The 23946-nt window shown below is 40.1% G+C and overlaps 1 protein-coding gene across 6 annotated transcripts in view; it reads left to right on the forward strand.

Moving 5' to 3' along the window:
* The window catches only part of raskol (Ras GTPase-activating protein raskol), a 648601-nt gene that overhangs the window by 568324 nt on the left and 56331 nt on the right, over positions 1-23946 (forward strand). For all 6 annotated transcript variants that reach the window (XM_083126628.1, XM_083126626.1, XM_083126627.1 and 3 more), the window contains one exon: positions 16650-16753. In XM_083126628.1, the coding sequence (XP_082982754.1) occupies positions 16650-16753 (104 nt within the window). The remainder of the gene's footprint in view (positions 1-16649; positions 16754-23946) is intronic.

A 23946-nucleotide genomic window follows, 5' to 3' on the forward strand; every position in this document is an offset into this window, starting at 1 on the left:
GAGCTGGAGCACTATTCAATTGTTTTCAATGATGTTTGCGCGAGTGTGTCCAGGAATGGAATGACAATATGGCAACAATAGCGAAGGTTTTCGAGCAGGGTAGAACACGTGATGCTAAGAGAGAGGGAGACGAAACGAAAATTCGTTTCTACGCAACGGCAAATTTACGTGTGTGGCACTCTAACAAAAAAAAAAATTCGGCGGATATCTTGGTATCCAACACGCGTTCTAAGACAATTGAAACATGCCGATTCAAAATATGTAAACCATTTGTCTGTAACACCCACCATTCTTGAGATATACGACATCAACCATTTATAGGTGTTTAACATTGTATCAAGGCAAACAACTCACAGACATAGGTTTCACTAGAGCACTTATTGCTACATGGAGTACTAATGAACATGTCTTTAGCTAAGAAAATAGTACAAATGCGTCACATGACACATATTCTATATAGTAACATCTAGTTGAAGGTATAATACACATATAAAATAATATATATACTATATATATATATATATAGAATATACTTCCTTAATTTGAGGTGTGTTTGGTTTGAATTTCTTGGCTGTAGATTTGCGTTTGTGCTGAGCATTTGGCATGTCGCGCTGAAGCATCCAACAGTAATCGGCCAACATTGCTGCACTCCATCGACACTGATATCGTGACTCCGTCACCAAGATGTCCTGATGAAAACGTTCACCATGTTCGTCACTGACTGAACCTAGGTTCTCGGGGAAGAAGTCAAGATGTGAGTCAAGGAGATGAATTTTGATGGACATGTTGCAACCCAGCTTTCTGTACGCACTAATGCACTTCTGTACAACATCAGCAGATTTATAATTTCCAAGGAAATAGGCTACGACTGACTTGAATGTCACCCATGCATCTCTTTCAGTGCCACCCAGTAAGTCCTGGAAGTGGCTGTCAGCAATGATCTTCCTTATTTGTGGACCTATGAACACACCTTCTTTCACTTTCGCATAACTCAACTCCGGAAACTTGTTGCACAGGTACCGAAAAGCATCTGAGTCGTTGTCTAGTGCCTTCATAAAATTCTTCATGAGCCCCAGCTTCAAATGAAGTGGTGGCATGATAACTTTTTCACGATCAACCAACGGCACACGAAGGACGTTTTTCCTTCATGACTGCATTCTATCTCTGATCGGTCAATTCTTCTATATGTAGTGGTGCTTTCTATCTCTGCTATCCCAGATGAAGCAGCATTACTTCTTCGCCTTCCTTATCCAACCACGCAAGTTGCATGCACATGTCAAACAGATGAACTGTGGTGACCACGACTTACCACTATCCACCTTCAAATCAAAGTATGCGAGTTCATATGCTATCTTCAGAAATGGTGTAAAAGACTTCCGATGGGATTTGTCTGTTAGAGAGCCGCACACGTAGCAAAACAGATCTGGTGAATTTATGCAACCTCTGGACGCCATAATCCACTGTTACTCAGAATAAAAGAGAAACAAATGAAAGTATAGTAATGCGATCTTGAAAATATTTCGACGTATTACATTAAGTATAACTGTTTTTACAAACGACGAAAAAAAAATCGGTGTTGAATAACGAAAAACGACGAAAATTTTTTCGACGAACAGTATTCCATGAAAAATAAAATTTTGTCGATATCTTCAAAACCTGACGTGATAGAGCAAAATGGTTTTTAGATTTGAAATCAGCATGAAAAACTGCATTAGAAAACGTAAACATCATGTCAGATATCTACAGCTTGTTTATCAGTGTAATTGGTTGAATCTGTGAAATGTTAAGCACCCCACTTCGCACCCCCTGTACGTGCACTTCCAGGTTCACTTGATGCACAGAAAGACTAATCGGGAACATACCTACAGTTTAAAGTGAGATCAGAATCACTACGAGGGGTAGTCATAAAGTTTTAATTATCACCTTGAAAAAATAAAGTTATGTAATTAATTTTTTGTGTGTTTGCAGGTACATGTCTGCAGTCCTTGTACATATTGAAATTCCCGCGTCACAGTACCGTAGCACGCCGCTAGAGGAGCCAGAACAAAATGGCGCAGCCCATTGATAAAGTGGAGTATCGTTCGGTAATTCGTTTTCTGCATTTGAAGGGAAACAACGCTGCAACAATCCATGCTGAGTTGGTGGAAGTGTACGGCTGCAATGCACCATCATATGACACAGTGGTTAGGTGGCGCAGACGCTTCCAGTGTGGTCAAACAAGTCTGAATGACGGAGAACGAAGTGGCAGACCATCTCTCTGTGAAGAACCGGGAATCTCAAGAGAAGTGGAGGCCCTGGTGCTCGAAGACCGGCGTATCACAATCGAGGCTATAGTGGAAAAGTGAAAATCAGTCACGGATCAGTTTTCAACATCTTGCACGACATTTTGAACATGACAAAGATCGCCGCACGCTGGGTCCCGCGACTGCTCACACCCATTCGAAAAGCCCGCCGAACCGAGGCAAGAGCGGAAATGTTGCAGCTGTGTCGGGCCATTTCAGATGACTTCTTTAGCCGCCCAATCACCATAGACGAGTGCTGGGTTTATCACTATGACCCCGAGACAAAGGAGCAAAGCAAGCAATGGAAACGAGTGGATTCACCACCGCCGAAAAAGGCGAAGACCCAACCATCATCGGGCAAGGTGATGCTGAGTGTTTTTTGGGACTGCCATGGTGTGGTGCTGACAGAGTGTGCTCGTAAGGGGCAAACCATCACAGGAGCATACTACCGAAATCTCCAGACGAGGTTACGGGAGGCTGTCAAGACGAAGCGTCACTGGAAGCTGTCCAAGGGGGTATTTTTGCTCCTCGACAACGCCCCAGCTAATTCTGCACAGGACACAGTCACACATGCTGCTTCTTTGGGCTATCAAATTTTACCTCACCCCCCGTATTCTCCTGACATGGCACCCAGTGACTTCTTCCTCTTTCCTCGTATGAAGAAACCATTGCGTGGCAGGCATTTCTAGAATGACGACGAGGTGATTTTCGAGGTGGAACGTTTTCTGAACAGCCAAAATGCAGACTTCTACAACAAAGGTGTCTGCCAAGTCATCCGTCGTTGGGAAAAATGCGTCGCATTGAAGGGTGAATATGTAGAGAAGGACTAACACCATCACCAAGTTTCATGGTCGCAGCTTGATTTTTTCGAGGTGATAATTAAAACTTTATGACTACCCCTCGTATGTGCCTCCACCGAGTATCGAACTCCGGAACTCTTTGATTAGAAGGCGAAGACGTTACGATTACCCCATCGGGGATGCCAGCATACAGTTCTAACCTTGAAGCACACATTGGCAGACAAAATTGTAATTATTTTTGTTAAATACAACAGAGGCGTGCCGAGAGTGAGTTTTTTGAGGACTGAATTCTTCCGGAATACCTGTGAAATAGTAGTAGTAGAAATGGAGCATGTATAATTAATTTTCTTCGTTAACTTCTTTTATATTAACAATATTTAAATAAATCCCAAAACACTCATTTTTCTACCCAAAGATGGAGTAGAATTGTTATGTAAACAGCTCACTGCGATATGATGTAATGCAAAATTCTCTTCAGTTTTTAACCTACCTAATAGTTAGAATATAACTCGAAGAGAGTACACTAGCTCTCCTACAATGCAAGTGAAAGCTAATTCTATTTTTCACTGGAAGTGACGAGGAGAATGTCATCACATATTTAGTTTTTTTTCCTAATGGCTAAAAGGTATGTGGAATCCCGAAATTTTGGTATTACTACAGGGAAGAAAATCTCGCCGCCATGATCTTTTTCTGATTTTCTGCTTCGTGAACAGTCCGTATTTTTGGGAATTGCTAGTGCTAAAATAGTAACAAAAACAAACAATAATATGCATGTGATATATGCATAAATATGTACAGTTTATGAAAATTATGATCCTGTCACCTGATGGTCAACATCCAGTTTATACATATGAACAACCACAGTTCTAACATTTACAAAATGTTTACCACAACGTCCACTACAAGTGAACGCTGGAAGATTAAAATCCTACATACATTATACGGACGTCAACAACGGGGAAACAAGTTATTTTTTAAATCTTATGACGCATAAGACACTGGCTTGTTTTTCAGTCCCACAGCCGCAAGGGGGCGACATTAACGAGTGCTCAAAGTTGTTAAATTTGGTAACAACATCATAACAGGTGAAGAAAATGAATAACTGTGCACAATATATCAATTAATGCGTACGTAAGCATTTATTGACAACTCACGGTAAATTGTAACAGCAGTGTACGAGCTGAAACTGAAACTACTTATGTAGTTTAGAACTTATCGTGCGTTATGGCAGTACAACTATGCATGCATCAGAGATTTGTGCAGAAGTAGGTCTTATTTGTAATAGCAAATGGTAAGCAAACTGAATACAACACAGTGAATACTGCAGGGTCATCATCATTAAAGCCATTACATACAACGGAAAGTGAACCAAGATTACTGGCTTGGAGTAATTAATTAATTGATTGGTGGCAAACACTGAAGCAATGACGTATTTACGATAGTTCCCACAAACTCCCATTGGTCATGGGTCACACATTGCAGTCGCAGAGTAAAAAATGTTTGAACCTATCGTCCGTACGAACAAAGTACCCTCAGGGTGCAGTAAAAAAGAAGTTACTTGGCTTGTCCAACATGTACAGAGTGGTTAGCGTATCGAATAATATTGTATGCGTGCACACCGACCTCTACAGCGGGGATGTTAGCGTATCGTGCTGTGAGACCATTGACTTTAGTTTCGAATCCTGGTCAATGCATTGATGTGTCAATCGTGAATCGTGATTAACATACAGAGGTAGACAATCGAGCTCCGGTGGAGTAGTGGTATCACCGTCGCCTTGTAATCAAGGGATCCGAGGTTCGCTACCAGGTGGTGGCCCATAGTGGTTCGGGTCCCACTTTAAATTGTAGGCCTAGTCCCGATTAGCCTATCTGTGCATAAAGTGGACTTAAAACAACAACAAGCGAAGTAAGATAACCAAAATAGAACACCACACACACATCTGAGAAGAGTTAAACTATGAGACACTGCCCCACAAAATAACAATTTCATTTGCAAGTTAATGAGCGACATTCTGAAAAATGCTCTGCAGAAACTGATCTTCTGCCAAAATAAATGCACCAAAGTGTGCAAACCTGTGTATTCCAAAATGTGTCAGAAATATGCGAAGATTATTTCAGCAGCCACTATTTCATCAATCATCACATTTACGCACTTAGGGAACATCAGTGTACACATCCAGCACACATTCCAACGGAAGTAATGAGTTTGTTTGCTCAAACAAAAGACTGATAAGTTTCAAAATGGCTCACTAGATGGCGGAGCTTTCGTGTTTTGCAGAAAACTTGGTGCATAATGTCATCATTTCAGCAACATTGCATGCCGGGCCAACTTAAAGACGAAAGTGATTTACGGAGGGCGGAAGTGCGTTGGTCCCAGGAAAACGATAGCCTCAAAGACGAAAATTCACATTCCTAAACGAAAAGCCGCTGACCTCAAAAGGGCGTGAAGAGATATAATACAAATATAGGAGGACGTGAAGAACATTCTCGTAAGTTTTAACGCTTCGTTAGACATTCGGGCGGTTATCATTTCCTTAATCGTCTCCCCTCGAAGACTCGTCGTCCCAGATCCTGTTATCTGGCAGCAAAGGTCTCTTTGTTCCTGGCACAACAGGGAAGAAGCAACTCGTGAAAATGTAATTCTCATTTTTTTTATTTAAACTTGCGAGATGAGGTTGCGGTAAGTTACATCGTTTAAAGCTGGGGAACATTGTAGGCCATCAACCCAGTTTATCCAGAAACTTTTCAAACTGTACGTAAATGGTTTGAGCGGTGTTTACAGAAAGTTCAATTCGAGAAATGACTTGCTAACTGAGTACAAAATCAAATAATAATAATATAATGAAATAAACTCCAACCCAAACGAAAAAAAAGTTTTGCAGGTCGAGGTGGAAGAAGCGTTTTTCCTAATCGAATGAAATAGATGTGAACTTTTTAGACTTAATGCAATAGTAATTAGCCGATCTCTGTCGTGGCGGTGTGGTTCGCACAGCGCGCTAAAACGCCAGGGGTCCCCGGTTCGTCACTCATCCTTATCGTAGCGATTGGCCAAAATTGGATAAAAGCGAAGCTAAATAATAAAAATAAAGTGAAAATCAAGTACTAGAAATACAGAGTATTCCATGCCGAATCCATTGAAAATAAATAGTTTTTAGTTTGGATAGAATTTATTGAATGCTTTGAAAATGAAAAGCTTCTAGAGCGAATTAATTAAAAAATGAAGAATTCCTAGAGCGAATGCATTGAAAAATGAAGTGTTTCTAGAGTGAATGCATTGAAAAATAGAAACATTTCTAGAGCGAATAATGCATTGAAAAATGAAAAGTTTCTAAAGCGAATAATGCACTGAAAAATAAAATGTTTCTGGAGCTAATAATGCATTGAAAATGAAAAGTTTCTAGAGGCAATAATGCACTGGAAAATGAAAAGTTTCTAGAGCGAATAATGCATTGAAAGATGAAAAGTTTCTAGACGGAATAATGCGTTGAAAGATGAAAAGTTTTTAGACGGAATAATGCGTTGAAAGATGAAAATTTTCTAGACTGAATAATGCATTGAAAGATGAAAAGTTTCTAGAGCGAATAATACATTGAAAAATGAAGTTTCTAGAGCGAATAATGCATTGATAAATGAAAAGTTGCTAGGCCGAAAATAAAATGATTTCAGGTATGTCCAAATAATTGCTTTTTTAATAGTATTGTGTGTGTATAATTTGGTGTGAATTTTTATTTCCAATTTTTCTCCCTGAAACGAGAAAACTACAGTGCCATTCGGTGTCCCAACAAAGTAAATTTTTCATAAACTCGCTACATTGTAAGAGTAACAGTTTACTAAAATCCCCTGTAAAGTTAAAAGTAAAGTGCTCCCCTGTGCTTTCCACCACGCCATAAAGGCGCATAGGGGTTGTGGAGTTAGGGCCCCTGTGGGGTAAGAAATAAAGCACGGTTTGCAAGGACTGGGAATTCTTGCTCCAATTAATGATTTCATGCAAGAAAAGAAAGGCATTAATTCAAGTCATATTCCCAGCCAGTAGTACGTGACACTCGGTGTACAATAATTTGCAAACCCTTTCTATTCCGCTACAGCTCCCGCTTTGTTGCACTCTCATTTGTCACCAATTTATTATTATTGTGCCAAGCTGAGAAGGTAGAGCACCTCCCTGAACTCCCAGAATGCCACGGGTGTCCCTAACGACAATTTTCCGTGCGTCTCTTAAGTCCGCGACAACGGTAAACAGAGTTTCAAGTGTGGAGCAAAAGTAATTTTCTCACAAGCTTCAGGCGTCTCCCGTTGTCGACGTCAGCAAAAACAGGTCAGCAGGAAGGACATTCTCGCTACATCAACAACAGGAACCGGAACGTATTATATAAGGAACCCACGACTTGCCGAGGACTGGAAAATATGTCACATCATGAGAAGTTGTTACGAGATTTTCGAAGGCGATTGCAACAAACAACTGAGCAAGCAAATAGTGCGACGTCACCTACTTATTTGTTCCGTACACAAAGATCGTTAAAAACATCAGCTTTTCTTAAACATATTTTTTTAAAGGTTCATAGAAGGTTGTGCCGACCTCTGTACTACGCACTACGGCGCCAGGGGTACCAAGTTCGATTCCCGGCCCGGGCAAGGGTGTTCTCTGCGAGGTGTCCCTTCATCATATCGTCGCGATTGGCCAAAATTGGTAGAAAAGCGACGCTAAATAACAAAATTAAATCAAATATGGTTGTGTGTATACCAAGTCGTGCGGTTTCGATATACAGGGTGGGTACAAAGTCGCTTTCCCCAATAAATGAAGAAATCAAATATTTTAGGAAATCGACTTTGTGCCCACCCCGTATGTATCTGCGTATGTGTGCGTCTTCTTAATTCTAACTCCAAGGGGATACAAAAACGTTCAAATTACACATAATTCATTTTAACAAAAACATGATGTCATTAAAGATGGTTTCAAGGGGAATAAACTTCTGTTCGAATTGCCTAGTAATTAGGATTAGAGTCCACTGTATATTGTTTGTGTGTGTGTGTACACAGTAGAGTTCCGATAATTAAAGGTGGACGGGACCAAAACTACTTCGAATTTAAACGAGAAAATGATTATGCGGACTAAGATAGGAAAAATCGTCAGAGGCGAAAGTGAAAACAGAAAGTAAAAGGCTACAGTATGTGAAAAGTGGGATGTACAGTATTGTTATACACTTACATTGCTCAGTACAGTAGTAACAGTGATGTTACGGGAAAAAAGATTGACGAGATACCCTGTAAAAGCACATAATGGTTCGGATCACACTGTAGGTCCAGTCTCGATTAGCCTTCTGTGCATAAAGTGGACTTTAAACTCAAAACAAACCAAGCCAAAAATAGTTTAACGATATTAAACTCTCACTTAAATTTTTTTTTTGTTAGTTTTTGAACGTTGAATTGTTCGGAACATGAGAATACTTATTTATATTCTACTGTTAATGTATGTATATTATGCAATAGCGTTTCTGTATTTAATGTGGTATATATTATTAATGTAGTAAAGTCTACTATTCGCAGCTGCTTTTTTGGCTTATTACTGACATGTGGATGATGTACGATACATTTATTGAATACTGAACCCAGTTGCATGCCCAGAAATTACGTAAGGGAAGGATTATGTACATGGAGGGGATTTTTCAGCATTTCTATTTTTGTTGGACGTTGTTGTCTGCCTCTTTCAGCTAATCGCGATAACGACTGTTAATGGTGATCACGATTTTGGGACCTTTGGTAGCGAGATGACGACTCAATCATTCACCACAAATTCTTTTTTAAAATCCTCTTTTCGTGTATCTATTTTTTAAATGCTCTTGCCAAAGGAGAGGGGATGGGATATAACTTCTATTAGTCTCTCACCGAAGGCATTGCCTGCAACGATAGTTTCTCAATTCGTATATCATTTCTTTTTGCATCCTCCAACGGAGGTTTTTACACCGAGGCGACAAGCGACAGTGTCCTGTATCGCTTGTCACTCCGGTGTGAAATGTATCATACATTGCATGCGTGTATACAAATGTTCTGACCCCTCCCTACGTGTACAAGGAAACTGTAAATGTAAGCGATGTTAAATATTCATGTCAAGAAAAGATAGGCACGCCAAGAATGTATCGGGATCGATAGGTACGCCAAGAATGTATCAATGTCGAATGACAGAAGAATGTAAATACGAAACGTCATGCCGTCGAGAATTGAAGGGTTTGCAAGAGACTCAAAACAACCACTTGTAAACAGCGGCTGGAGTCACGGCCCTGACATTACATGTCGTGATGTCTAAAGTTACCAGACTTCCGTGATGCTTTTGCATGACCACATTGCAGTATGGGCCTTGGAACAGTCACCGTTGTCTACTGGTTAGCCTAACGAGTAGCCAATTCGCGATCACAGTTTGAAAACCTGGGCAAGTCTTGTAGTGCAGTTCATTCATATCGTTTGCGATTAACTTGGAGATATAGCAAATCGATAAACAGTGTTTGCATACCCACAACAGAAAAATAACTGGAACGAGCAACCAGAGGATTTGAAGAGAGAAACCAAATGATGATCAATTATGGTTTTTCTCATATCCCTGGACCTACATGGAACTTCTAGAGTATTTATTCTTGAAAAATTCAAGACATAAATTTAAATTATTACAATTTCAAACATTCCGAAAAAGAAAAAAATGACCGAGGGAGTTACTTGAAAACTTTGAACATAAATCTATGTAACTGCTTACTGATTCAATAGTAGAGATGAAGACAATGTTTTGTTTTAATTTATGAAGATGTGCCTTGCAGAAATTTCAGCGAGAAATGCAGGGTCGACTTGGACTCGAACCCGGGTATTTGCCCCCCTCCCCCTTTCCATTACTTTACCAACTGAATTAGCGAGCCAATCGTGGTTTCGTTTGATTTTTCGCTTACCCTGCTTAATATTTTTTTTTACTTCGCATTTGTGCCACTTTTGTCTAATCGCGAAGATGAGGATGAGTGATGATGAAGGTATACTCACAAAGAACACCCATGTCCAGGCCGGGATTCGAACCCGAGACCACTCTGTTTAAATTTCTATAATGTTTTCTTATTTAAAGTTATGGTGAAATTAACTGTTGTTAAGCTGTAAGCATTTATCACTAAATAGGAATTAATATTTACACATTCTCGATTATACTGTATATAGGAATTACATTTCATATTCGTGTCAAGGTGTAGTTGAAAATAATACACGCAGTTGCTCAGTCGATGAAATACTCAATTGACCAACTGATCGATCAGTACCCGGTTGCCCAGGCGAACAAACAACAATCAATTATACTGTTCCAGACGAATAGCATTTGCCCGCGTTCGATACCCGGTGGAGGCATATAGTGGTTCGGATCCCACTTTAAACTGTAGGGGACTTAAACACCAAATCAACCAACCAACCAGTCGAATAGCACTTGATTACCAAAACAATCGAAATAAAGCATCATTTAACAAATGCCTTTTCAACATTGTCAGTATTTAAATCCATTATCGTTGAAAACTCACAGAACAGTTTTGGCGACCGATTATTAAAATACTGAACAAGAGTTCGCGCTTTTCCTTGGTACAGGAAACCGCCGACATCCTGTTCCCCCCGCCCCTCTCCACCCACACAATTCTTGTAATCCCGTAACAGTCCTAAGCCGCAGTTGCAGCATGTTCGCCACGCAGCCAAACACCCAATTAACGGCTTCGCGGTGGGAAATGGGATTATTTCATTTCGCGGACAAATCTTCATCTGGCACAGCGATGATGTTTCATCTCCAAGCCGTCTTGGTTCCTCGCGATGCGGTTTTTGAGGTGATCTCCAGATTTACTTTTGAGGGGCAAAGGAGGAGCCGCATGGCCTAGATAAGCGTTCGTCGAGGGACCGGTTGGATGTATGTCGTGGGAAGGTGGTTTCCTCCGTATTGTCTCTGCCCCGTGTAATACCGGCAGTAACTGTACAGCCGACTCGGTGCCTGGGTCGTTGGTGCTTTAGTGTGAGTTTCGTTGTGCTTGAAGAGGTCGTGGAAATATTCTGTTCCAGCTTGGTGAGTTGGTGAATTTATTTTGTAGCCTTTGCCTCAGAAGTTTGACCAAGCCGTCTTTAACACCATTTATATTGATTCTTTGCATGGGAAACCCCGACCATCCACCCCAAGGCTCCTCTCAAGGGCCTCCTACAACCAGGCTTACCTTGTAAACGTTTCATCTTCCCCACTATGGAGGCCCAGCTGTCATCTTCATTTCAATATTGCGAGGTGAAGACTGCGCACAGAATTCATATTCGTGTGCGACATCCCCCACTTATCGCTTGCAGGAATTATCCGGATCATTTTAATGTTAAATATTATTTAATCTTAGGCGTAGGAGGTAATCTTACCTGGGGAGGTAAAGGCGGCCGAAGTGTGGTGCTGATCACATCACCTCCACAAATGGCCGATATTGTGAATGTGTAGCCCTCCCCCCCCCCCCCCCGTACGCCTACACGGCATGTTGCAGTGTACAGTGGGATCCATGAGTATTACTGTCCAAATTGTCCACCACCATGTTCGCGCACTTTATTTGACCCAATAAGAGCTTCAAGAATTAAAAGAAAACTCAAAACAAGCTGTTGACAACTTCTACACCAGCATACATAAAAATCCATAGCTTAAAAACATATAGGGTGCAATAGAAAAAAGAATGAAAATGGTCATGGACAATTTGCTGGTAATACCCATGGATCCCACTGTACAGGGAATGGCTTTGTCATTATTATCTCGATGGAAATGAGTGGGGAATTGTTGTAACAGGTTAAGGTACCCAGGAATCGAACCTACTAACACTGACTTTGTGGTGTGCTACGAGAACACTACAGAGGATTCATGCATTCATGGCCAGGGCCCACACTGTAAAACGATTGGCTATGGTAATAGTTTTTTAAAATGCATTCATTAACTCCACAACTTCTGGTGTCGCAGATTATTTGAGAGAGACCACCATTTCGCCATTGTCTTCTTTCATCCTGGATTGGTTTTTAGATACCAGCAGTTCCGGAATGAAGCAATGCTCTGGAAGCACCTTTTGTTCTTTCTTACAAAAGGTTCACATCGCAACACTCCTTTCTCCTCCCTGCATTTGAAATCCGATCGCCTGTGAAAAAATATATTTACAAGTCTTTGGAATACTTCAATAACTTCTGCAAAATTTCACAATATCATCCCAGAGGGGATTAGTGTGTGCATAACTAACGCCTTCTTATCATGTAAGGCTTGCACATTGACACTTTGTTTATATGCGACGTCATCAGTAGTGTTGTCCATGGGACGAGACGGGACAGGCTTTTAAAAATTCGAGACGAGACGAGATTGACCATGTGTCATCAGACAAACGAATATTTTCGAGACGAGACAGCATTTCCACGAGACTTCCACGAGACGAGACAGGCCAAAGTCTCGTCTCGTGGGCAACACTAGTCATCAGACGTGGTCACAAAACGATATCAACAGTACAGTCACAAATATGTGTTAAATAGGTGGGAAATTGACTTGCTTTGCATACAATTGAGGCGGGAATGTTGATATCATGAAGCGATCCCTGGCCCACGACTCTTGACGTCGCATGTAGACAACGTCTCTACTCAAGCCTTGTGTGTAAGAAGGTCTTGTTGGAACTTTGGCCCGAATGTAAGAAAAACTTGCAACTTATAGAACACTCCACTGCTTTACGTAAGTTGCTGTACGCATGAACAAAGCTAATTCGGTTTTCAATACTAAATAAGTAGATTGTCGCAGGATATTTACTTATCATTACACTATATTCCATGACGCCATGGGTGTGATACTATGCGAATGTCGTAATGTTTACGAGACTCAAGACCGAGATAGATTCCCTTTACAGTCTTGATACCGTTCGAAGTTCAGTTTTAGTGGATAATTAGAAAGGGAAAATAGAACGGACGAAATCAAGTGAAAAGTCCCGTGCATTCTCAGCATTTAAACCCGGAAATTCTTGGAAGGAGCGAGTGAATGCTCTCTCTCATGACTCATTTATGTTTCATCCCACGGTTCTTCGCTTGGCCAAAAGAGCCGAAAAAAAGAAAGAAGAAGAAAGCCGCAAACTGAAAAAAAAATAAGCTGCACTTGGGTGTAGGTGTTGTTTATAGGAAATGGAAGCTGTCGAAACGACACTGGAAGACTCATCTTGTCTTTTCGGCTCGCGTTCTTTCAGGCTGCAATGTTTTTTTTGGGTGTCTTTCAAAGCGATATTAGGACTTGAATGAGGGAGGGGGTGGGGAAGGCGAAAAACAGAAAGTGAGAGCGAGGAAGAGAGAGAGAAATTGGGAGAAAAGAGAGGAAGAAAGAAACAGAAAGATGGAGAAAAACTATAGAATACAGAACACCGTAATTTCATACTCTCGTGTTCGTCTTATGGATGGTACCGATACGAAACTTGGGAGGTCATGTTCCGCCTCGTGTTGAGAATGCCTGTCTCAGTCTCGTCTCGAGTTCGAAATAATCGATACAATAAGTACTTATTAGTTTCCTGATAAATAACAATGAAATCTATCTATAAACAATCAACAAGCCATCCATTAATGTGCCTGAACAGTTGCATTACGAAATTTTCATTCATGTATTGTGCCCAACTTATCCGTGAAGAGTGTTCGGTACAAGCTATCCGCGAGTGGTGTTCGGTAGAAGCTATCCGTTAGTGGTCTTCGGTAGAAGCTTATCCGTGAAGGATGTTCGGTAGAAGCTATCCGTGAAGGATGTTCGGTAGAAGCTATGGTATCCAAAGTACAGACGGGCAGAATATTATATTTTCGTCCTATTGCGTGTTGAATGTTCGAACGAGGCCAGTCGTGTGGCAGGCAATGCTTCGGTGCAATTAACACTACTTGCCCGGTGGAAGTAGAAACATCTCCATTAGAAGCAATTTAAAAATGTTTTCGGTACTCCTCCCTTTCCCGCTACATAGTTTGTAGGACACCCAGTCCTTCTCTTCTTAGATTTTTTTTTTTTTTGCAAAACCGAAAAAAAGTGACCGCAATTTTCAATGTGTGTCACGTGATGATGAACAGGTACGGGTGGATGGGTTTGTGGTGAATTGAAGCCACCAAGAGGAGAGTCGTGTTTTGCAGCCGATGCAAAAGGCCGCTGTGCTTGCTTTTATTTTGCATCACAGAAGAGCGGGGGGGGGGGGGGGCAGAGCCAGAAGAAGAATCTGAACCGCCGAAATGGACGAATTGTACTTAGAGTTCACTCCCTTTTTATTACAGTGGCGACGATTATGGGGGGGGGGGGACATGTGGGTGTTCTTTGTGAGTGTCCATTCATCAGTTTCATCATATCACTCATCCTCATCTTCGGGATGAGCCACAAGTGGCAGAAAAGAACTAAAAATAAACCAAATTAATCATTATTCATCCTCGTTTTAGCGGTTAGCTTACAAGTGGCAGGCAAGCGACGCAGAATGTGAGAAAACAGCATAAAATAAGTGTTTTACGGATCTAGCAGCTTACGTATGCGGACGCATTATGACTTCTAGAGGCAGGGCATTTGATGGTCCCAATCCATTCCATTTCGAATCGAGGTCGCGAAGACTTACATGGCGAGCGATACGTTCCTCGCTGAAGAAATTAACACGCTATCATTTTGCGAGTTGTGCCCACTCCTTGCGCAGGTTCATAAGGGAACTCGAACATATCTCCTGTATTATTGTTGGCTACACGCTATATTCAGATCTGCATACTCTCCCCACTCCAAACACACTAGAACTGAGGAAGTAACATTGACCACAGAACGGAAAGAATGCATTTCGACACTCCTTCATTTCACGAAGCTATAAACCGCAAAAAAAAAAAAGAAGTTGGGCGTATTCCCCCGATTGACTCTATTTTACGCGATTTTTCTTCGACGGTCTTTCAATACCCTCACACTCTTCTTCTCTCTTCACAGTGAACTCTTTACGTCAAACGGTGAACGAGAGTCACATTGATTTAGACGTGTCTCCCGTCAAATTGCATTTCTTCGGATTCTCGCCGGCTGCGGAAACATATTCGTGATTTGAGGTCAAGAAAGATTTTGGTCGTCTTTCACAGTTCACTCCATAAAGGCTTTCCTCTTCTTCTTTTAGTCTGAAACTTCTGGAATAGAGCGAGTTAAGGAAGTTAGGAAGCTGTTTGTAAGGAAATTGATTTGCTGCATTGCGGCCTCTGAAAGTTTGGTAACATAATTTCTTCCTTTGCCCCCTTCTCCCCAACCCTCGTTTCTTCCTCTGTCGTCATCATGGTTTGATTCTGGTGCGTTAACGTGTCTTTGGAACTTGTTGTCAACATGTGATGCATTTGGCGGGGAAATTATTTGTTGCGGTCCCACTCTGATTTCTCCTTATTGTGAATACTCTTGAGTTCATTTCCCAGGGAACTAGATTTCTTACTAGAACACCTTTCTAGTTGATGAACTAGTTACCGGGTTTTTTCTGTCCTATCTGCCCGTTCCCCAACAAGATTTCCTACTAGAAAATCCTTCTGACCACTGAACTCCTGTACAGTGGAATCCATAAGTATTGCTCAGCAAATTGTCCATGGCTATTTTTGTTGGTTTTTATCTTCATCCTACATATTTTTTAGGACTGTATTTTTACGTATTCTGGTTCAGAGGTTGTAAGCAGATTGTTTGGTGTTTTGTGTCAGTTCTTGAAGCTCTCATTGCATAAAACAAAGGGAGTAAACGTGGTGATGGACAATTTGCTTGGTAATAATTATGGATCCCACTGTACGTCCACAGGGGCACCCAGAAAGTTTTCAAGTGGATGGTTTTCACCACACATAACCCAGTTTTCGGTGCTACATGTCTACGACTCGCTGGCCGACTGATTCTGTTAACAACATTTCATTTATGTATGTTGTTTCGACCATATGTTGATGTAAAAAAGATTTATGAATGTATTTGCTTGTGCATCTGTGTGTGTGTGTTTAAGAATAATCATATATGCGTAAATTACCTGTATTGTTTGTTCTTCTCTTTATATTAATAAACAAATGTAGAGAAATTATGAAGTGGAAGACAATGCACTAAAGCGAAAGTAGAAATAAAATACCCGTATGACGCTTCGTTCGCAGAGAACGTTAGTAGTGGTCGACTCAACAATCTCTCCATTTTAAGTTCCAGTTTCGAATCCTGCCCTGTGCCTGTGCTCGTAGTTTTTCTTTCATCAGTTTCACCGGTGATCGAACTCGGAGCCCTTTGGCCCAACTATTTTCACTACGCCTGACATGCATGATGATGAGTTAAAAGTGGTGAATGGACACTCGCAACAGAAGATCCAATGCCGGAGGCTCGTACCCAGCTCTGAATACACTCGTGACTCAAATGAGCACTGCTACGAGCGGTTCAAAACAAAATCTTCAACCTGTCCCCTTTCCGTTCATATATATGTATTGTGCTCCAACCAAGATGAACCATGCGAAATGCAATACTCTAATTTGGTGTAATGCTTATTCCAAATGGGGCGTAACAGCCCATGCGCCTTCTAAATCATCTTGACTAACAATATGTCGTTTTTCATTGCAGACACGTCCTATGAGAAAGCATGCAGCAGCAGTCGACGCGGCAGTGCACCTGCAACCCCTGTTTTGGGATCTCGAGGTCTGGAATTCACACCATCACGCATAGTGGTAAGTACCTTAACAAAAAGATAAATGGGACCGTCATATTATGTAACGAGCCATGGTAGATGGTGTTAGCTGGTTGTCCTTGATTTCGTGAAAAATAGCTGTACTATAATTTTAAGTTTTGTGCTAATGTTTTGCTCACAAATGTGTTAACTTGCGTTGAATTATACTTTGGGGAAATGGAGCAAGAAAATTAATCATTTCGTGCATGTTTGCAAGGAACTTTAACCTATGTCGCAAATCAAAACTAAGTGCACTTTTTACCGTGCTTGCAATGTTATAAGTGCATTTTGAAACAGTTGGATCATTGAACCATCTATCTTAGCATTTTTTTATAGGGGAACTGGATAGGATTACGACAACATCCTTCTCCATATCGAATAATTTTCTATCCAGATATACGGATGATTCGAAATATCCAGATATTCGAATGTGTACATTATCCAGACAGTTTTATCCTTTATACGTTTCACGGGCCATCCACATATTCTTTGTCATGTTCGTATTTCACTGTACGAATTTTCTACATGTACTTCATCAAATCTGTAATATCCTTATATCCCTTATCCAGTTGTGGCTAATACCGGTATTATGACATGCCTACATTTTTTTTCTTTTCACCTGATTGCATATCTTCAAGGTTTCATACTGAGAAATACATGTAATGCGACCAGTGTCACTCCGAGTTGAGGGGGGAGGGGGGGTTTAAGAGACTACCCAGTTGCGAGTTTCTGGTGAAGTGTCACTTGCCACTTTTACGTGACGCCCCGTGTCACTCTTGTGTCACTTATCTTTAAAATCCCCCCCTCCTTTTTCTGTATGTGCCAGTCTCAACTATCCTTCTCTGTCAACCTTCCTCGTACGACACAGCGTAGCGCGACCATTTATTATATAAACGTTTTAAACATTCCTCCCTGTCAAATATGCCGCTTCCCTGAAATGTCCTGTCGTGTAATCAGGAGGATACAAAATTAGATTCCTTGTCGTAATGCCACCTAACGAGGTCTGGCCTTTTAATTAAATTATATTGGAATTTAATTTAACACAAGGTGGAGATATTTTTTCTTCAATTTCCCTCCGTAGATGAAGTATTGAATGCTCATTCAAAGGAAGGACCAGGTTCAGATTGCAAAGGTAAAAAGTGGTAAAGCAAGGAATCTGAAACGTGCAGCCACGGTTTGAAGTTTCACAAGTAGACAGTGAAAAGTATGGGTCAAGGGAATAGGATAGTTTGTTCGTATTTAAAGGTAAGTTATCAGTGGTTGCTTTAAGAGGCTTGTCCGTAATGATAATTTGAATTACCATACAATAAGTGACACAGGCGGATGTAGATTTTTTTTTCCTGGGAGGGGCACAGAATAGGCTTGTAGGCATATACGAAGTAACAATGGAATTGTGCAGATTTTTCTCGATATTGCAAACAGCCTCAAACATCTCGCATTCACATCGAGACAATTTCGGGAGTTCATTTTAGGTCCAATTTGTTGTCAGATAAAGGAATCGCGACTGGATCATCAAAATGGATTCCGAAGCATTGCACAATGTACTTCCACCAGCAACGAACCTATGGCCTTGTTTGAAGTAGAAGTCGTTCTACGTTTATTTGTATTCGGGTCTTTACAGAAAGAAATAGACAAGCTTGAGGATTCATTTCCTCAGGAGAAAATATCACAAACATCGGAAATGTTTGACCTAAACTGCTCTCTCTGTGTGTCATCAGTTAACTAGTTATTGCCTTGTAACCAGCAAGCCTCGGATTCGAATTCCGGTGTCTACTTAGTTAAGTGCCTAGTAAATCTAGTCCCCCGTGCCCCTCACGGTAAATCCGCCAGTGGTAACTGATGTAGCTGTTACAAGTACATTTATTAAAGGCGTACCACAAACCCAGGCGTTATTGTAAGATATATGAGCAACATCAGTGAATTTTAAAAACTTTTATTGAATATACTGTTGTGCAGGAATTGAAGTTCTTTCTGAAAAAAAGTAAGCACATCAAAAAGCTATTAGTGCCCATTTTACAAAAGTCCCATTTGTAGCATCGCGAGCCCATGTGCTACTTTTGGGAAGCCAGTATTTGCCACCATTGAGAAAATTAAATGGCAGGTTGGGGAGTTTCTATCCACAGCGCCCTGAATATGTGTCACGTTGTCCATGAAGTGCTCGCTCACGTAACTCAAAACAGGAAGAATAGAATCGTTTCTTTTGGCTAAAAGCTTCATAATGGAGATATGACAGTTGGTGATATGAGGATGACTATGATTTATTTCTTTGTTGACTTCGAGGGGAAGCGGATGATGACGTGGACACACAAATGATAACACAAACAGAAAGAAGGAACTCTCACTTAGCAAAATTATTTTAATATTTATACATATATAGTGTAGCTTTCCCGGACATGAATCGCTTATTCGGCCAAACATTTCCGCCCGAGCTTTTTTTTCTCATATAATTATTCTCAATGTTCTGTTCTTATTGTTATTAGAGTGACCTGAGATCTTCACTGGTACCATTTTGTATGATCTGATTTTTCGCTTGTGGCAACACAGTTTCTTGCTGTTCAATCTCATGATGCAAATGCGGAGGCAAGAGAGAAACAGTTTATTTAGAACTTACTTCGAGATATGTTTTTCTAGTTCAGTAGTTTTAAGCCCATTACTTGCAAAGAAATTAATCCGAAAGAGACTATTTGTGTAGATTCAGAAGATCGGACTCTGATTGTATATTATGTGTTACATAATTTGAGACTACTTGATTTTACAATACACTGTATAATAAAAAATCAGTGTTAATCAACACATAATCAAGGAAACTTATTATTTGAACACAACAAGTGTATAATGGTACACAGGAAAAACTTAATTGTTTGAAATCACATAACACGGTTATGCCAGTTGGTATCTAAATAAATGCTAGTTAGCAGAAACTATTTTTTGGTCATTCAAAACGAACCTTTTTTTTTCCCTCTGTGAAATTATTCCATCTTATTACATGTAGTACTGTGTCACTCTGTTGCTTTTACTGTTTAACTTCTCACTGCTTGCGTAGCTCTACCGAACAATAACGTGCATTCGAGAAATCACATCCATTGAATAAAATTATCACACTGACTTGCTTTAGAGGTCAACGTCACACGTATTTCCGTGGACCCGAGGGCCGCAGGTTGAACACACGCAGCCCATATGGTAAATCTCGAGAAACGGGTCTTGCAGCTACATCGAAACTCGATTCGACTTCCATCGCCCCCGTAACCTTAAACGCCTTTATAAAGTCTTCCCTTAATCCCTTTCCTCATTTCTGCGTGTGCGTGTGCCGAGTCAAAGTTCAGGAACTTCTGACATTTCTTGATCCGGTCTTGGAATCTACGGCAAGATTACCAACTCATTCATGAGGGTGCTCAGTGTCCCCGTTTCAGTTTACAACACCAAGTTTGCAAATCTTACTAAATTTGTAAGGCTCGTCGATTCTAAAAGTGTCTGTTTTAACACCTAATCATAACTCATCTCTTGCGATTACAAATGCAAAATATTACACTCGGCAATGATTCATGGCACATTTGGGACTAGGTCTCAAAGCACACGTAGAATAATGACAGTTATAGTGACTTTGCGAAAAAAATGCCGTATCACAGTGCTGCATACTTCAATATATAATAAGGAATTTTGTTTGTATTTTTTTTAGAGTGGCTGTACTTATTAGTGCAATTGTATAATCTTTAACGCATTTTCAACAGGAAAAATCATCTGTAAGTAGATGTTTATATGCGATACAATCTCTCATTCCCGTTTGAAACCATTGTTTATAAAAGGCCAAGTCATTAAAACGTGTAGTGTTGCCAGATCAAGTAGCGCGTCATATGGCTGGTGCATAATCTGTTGGAGGTCTCGATGACGCGTCACCAGTTACGAAGCACCTATAGCATGTAAGAAAAGCCAGTAAAACCAGGGATGGACAATTTGCAATAGTTACGTATCCCATTGTACAGCCGGTTGCAGTAGTAATACAAGGCAAATTGCCTATTGTCATTTTCATTCATTTTATTACATTTTATACATGTTTTAAAGAATGAAATGGCACTTACCGCGGTGCAAAGATTGTCAGCTACTTCGTTGGTGTGTGTTTTGTTTCAATGCTTGAACTTCGCATTGCGAAAAACATGAAAATTCTACCTGATAATTTTTATCCGTTTAACTGTACGTGCCAATGAACCTGGATTGTGTTGAAGGAATATTGTCTAAATGATGCAGAGCCGGTAGATTATCAGCCAACCGTAACCAAATTCTATCGCTGCAAAGCTTGCGACCCGGAAGGAGAGAGATAGTGAGTGATTTCATTTCTTGCAATGAAAACTTTTTTCTGTGCTTGGCGACGTATACATATATTTCTCTACCCTCTAATGTCATGTAGTCCCATGCACATCGTATCACGGAAGCTTGCGGCTTGCATCGTACCTGGAAAAATGGTTCGCGTCACGACGAGGTGGAACTTTCAAGGTCATAATAATGTGACGTGATTTGCCGCTACCCTCCCTTTTTTTCTTTTATTTTAAAAAAGAAGCTTATAGCTTCCTGTTCGTGTGGCGTCATAACAGTTCTGCACGAATGAAATTGCTGGAGTTGTAGAGTAGTGGTTCCTCGTCATGAAAAGCAGGGATGTATGTTGATACTTGCGTAGAATGCCACATTTATTAAATTCTTCATGCACTGCCGAAATGTCATTGGCTATATTCTTGGTTTCCGTCATTGTGAAGTGCAAAAATGGAAACTATACTGTTTGATAAGCGCATTGATGCAAAAGGCAAGTAAATGAAATTGTTTTGAACGATTTGTCCACTTTTCTGTTACGGATTTGAGCACAATATGGAAGGAATGTTTTGTTGAAATTTTGAATTTACTACTTGCACGAAATGAAGTGAATTAATGTAGTGAAGGATAGACAAATTGTGCATACGTAACCTTGCATTTGATTTCCCTATTCTGTTTCCCTTGTGTGTCTCGTAATTTATGGGGAAAGAAGTACATTAAGAAACCAAGCAGAGTTAATAACTGTTTCCACACCGTTGCATTATTTCTATTCCTTTTTACCATGAATGCGAAGACTTGAAGAAAAATTTATGTGGAGATTTGTTATAGGATAAGTCGCAGCGATATCATGGAGAATTTTTGATGTGGAACGTGTGTGTGACCAATGAAATGAACTAAACTAATTGTTGGCAGCTAAGACATTTATTCAAGATATGTCAAGTAGTTTCTGTTCATGTTTCAGATATTATAGTTCTGTAGTAGTCTTTAGTTCTTTGCCTATTATGGAGGAACGATTTGATTGTTATTATTTCAAATATTTACCTAGAGAATCTACCACGTATAATGCTCGCTAGCTGAGTTAAAAATAGTGACATATTTCGGTAGTGTCGTGATTACTAAGGTCTTACTTAAGATCCATACTTAAAATAACCTTTTAATTGTAATTTGAAACAGTTTTTCAGCTTGTACAGTGTGCTTTGCGTTTAAAATTGATCGATTTCTGACGTGGCATTTCCATTCAGGCATTTAGACTTTCGGTGATTATTTTGCAAACATTTGACTGTATTTTCAGTTGAAAATAAGCGAAACTACTTTTAGCATAACTAATAAGTAGTCTTCAGTTCTCTTCGTGCAGATATTTTTTTAGTGGCGTCTCGTTTGATGGCACAATCAGCAATGTAGGTTTAGAGAAGTTGTGAACAAGATGCCATGCTGGTAGTCTTCCAACTTCAGGAAGGCGTCGCTGTACATTTAGCACGAAATTATTACTGGACCAACAGTTCATCTTCTAATTAAAAAAAAAGGGAAAGAAGTCTGTGTATGCGAACTTATAATTTAAGTGAAAGTCAGATGTTATTAAAATTTTGGCCTCAATGTAGAGCGAGAAACTGGATCAGTAGAAGGTAAACGACTTAACGTCTGTTGCTATTTAATATTCGCAATTTATTCGCATGTACTTATAACTAATTTGCACGGGTGTTAATTAATTTGCATGTACTTAGAATTTATTTGCACGTACTTATAGTACTTTACATTTATGTATTTGCATGTTTATAACTTTTTATGAATATATATTTATTTATTTTATGAAAAATATGTATATAGAAGGTAATTAGAGGTACTAAACGCTATGCATATGGTTTTATATTCATTACTGCAAAGTATGTAATGTATAAATCGATAATATTAATGTTTATAATATTGAAAATAAGAGTTTATGGTTTATGAACCGCTATGAACGGTGGTAATGGGTGTAGGTACAGGTGGTAATGGTACGAAAGAAGACGGTCCCGGTACTCGAACCCGCGATATGTAATATTATTAATTAGTACTATGTAATAATTGCATTACGTTATGAAACACGGTGGTGCAACACGCTAGACAGAATACTGTCTCAGAATCTCGACTCCGCTCTGATGGCAGACAGAGAGAATGAATTAATATTCCGCGCAGGTAGACGAGAAAGGAATTTGGGGAGTGTGCGTTCAAGGTCAAATGACGTCAGAACGTCACAACAAAGAAGGAACCTGATTGACCAATCAGAGAACGCGTCGGTAGATTTTCAGAACCGGTTTTTCCAAGGTTAACCAGTACGCAATAACAGGGGAAAGCTATGCAATAGTGTAGGGCAGGGGAAGGGTTTGATCCAGACAACAAAGGATGTCTGGAAATGAAATGCGCAGCAAGGGTCAAATCTCTGAAGCTATGCGTCGCTTGTAGAACTGGTTTCAGCCGCCAATTAATATTCCGCTCAGGGTTGCCCCAAGGCACAGGACGCTTTAGCGAAGGTTTTAGGGTAGAAAGCTTGCATGTTAGAACAGGTTTCTGTCTAACTAAGCCAAGGTTACCGAGAACACAAGAAAAAAGGATTTTGGATACCGAATTAGATTGGAGCGAGAACTTTATTTTGAACAAGGAGAACGAAGCGTAAGGGTTTATTATCTGTACTAGGAAGAAGGGAGAGCTATCAGGGACTGGGCCTACAGTTTTCACTATTTGCTTTTATAACGGGGTAACGAACCTAGGACCTTTTGATTATTGATTTAGGTAGTAAATTTATGTTATTGTGTGCTATTTAACTTAATTTTGAGTTTATTTTTTACCAAACTTTGACTTTATGTCAAACATTTTCACAGCTTATCCTTATTTTTACAAAAATAACACTATTTGTACTAT

The sequence above is a fragment of the Lepisma saccharinum genome, chromosome 8, assembly GCF_977018435.1.
Source record: "Lepisma saccharinum chromosome 8, izLepSacc3.1, whole genome shotgun sequence".
NCBI lineage: Eukaryota > Metazoa > Arthropoda > Insecta > Zygentoma > Lepismatidae > Lepisma > Lepisma saccharinum.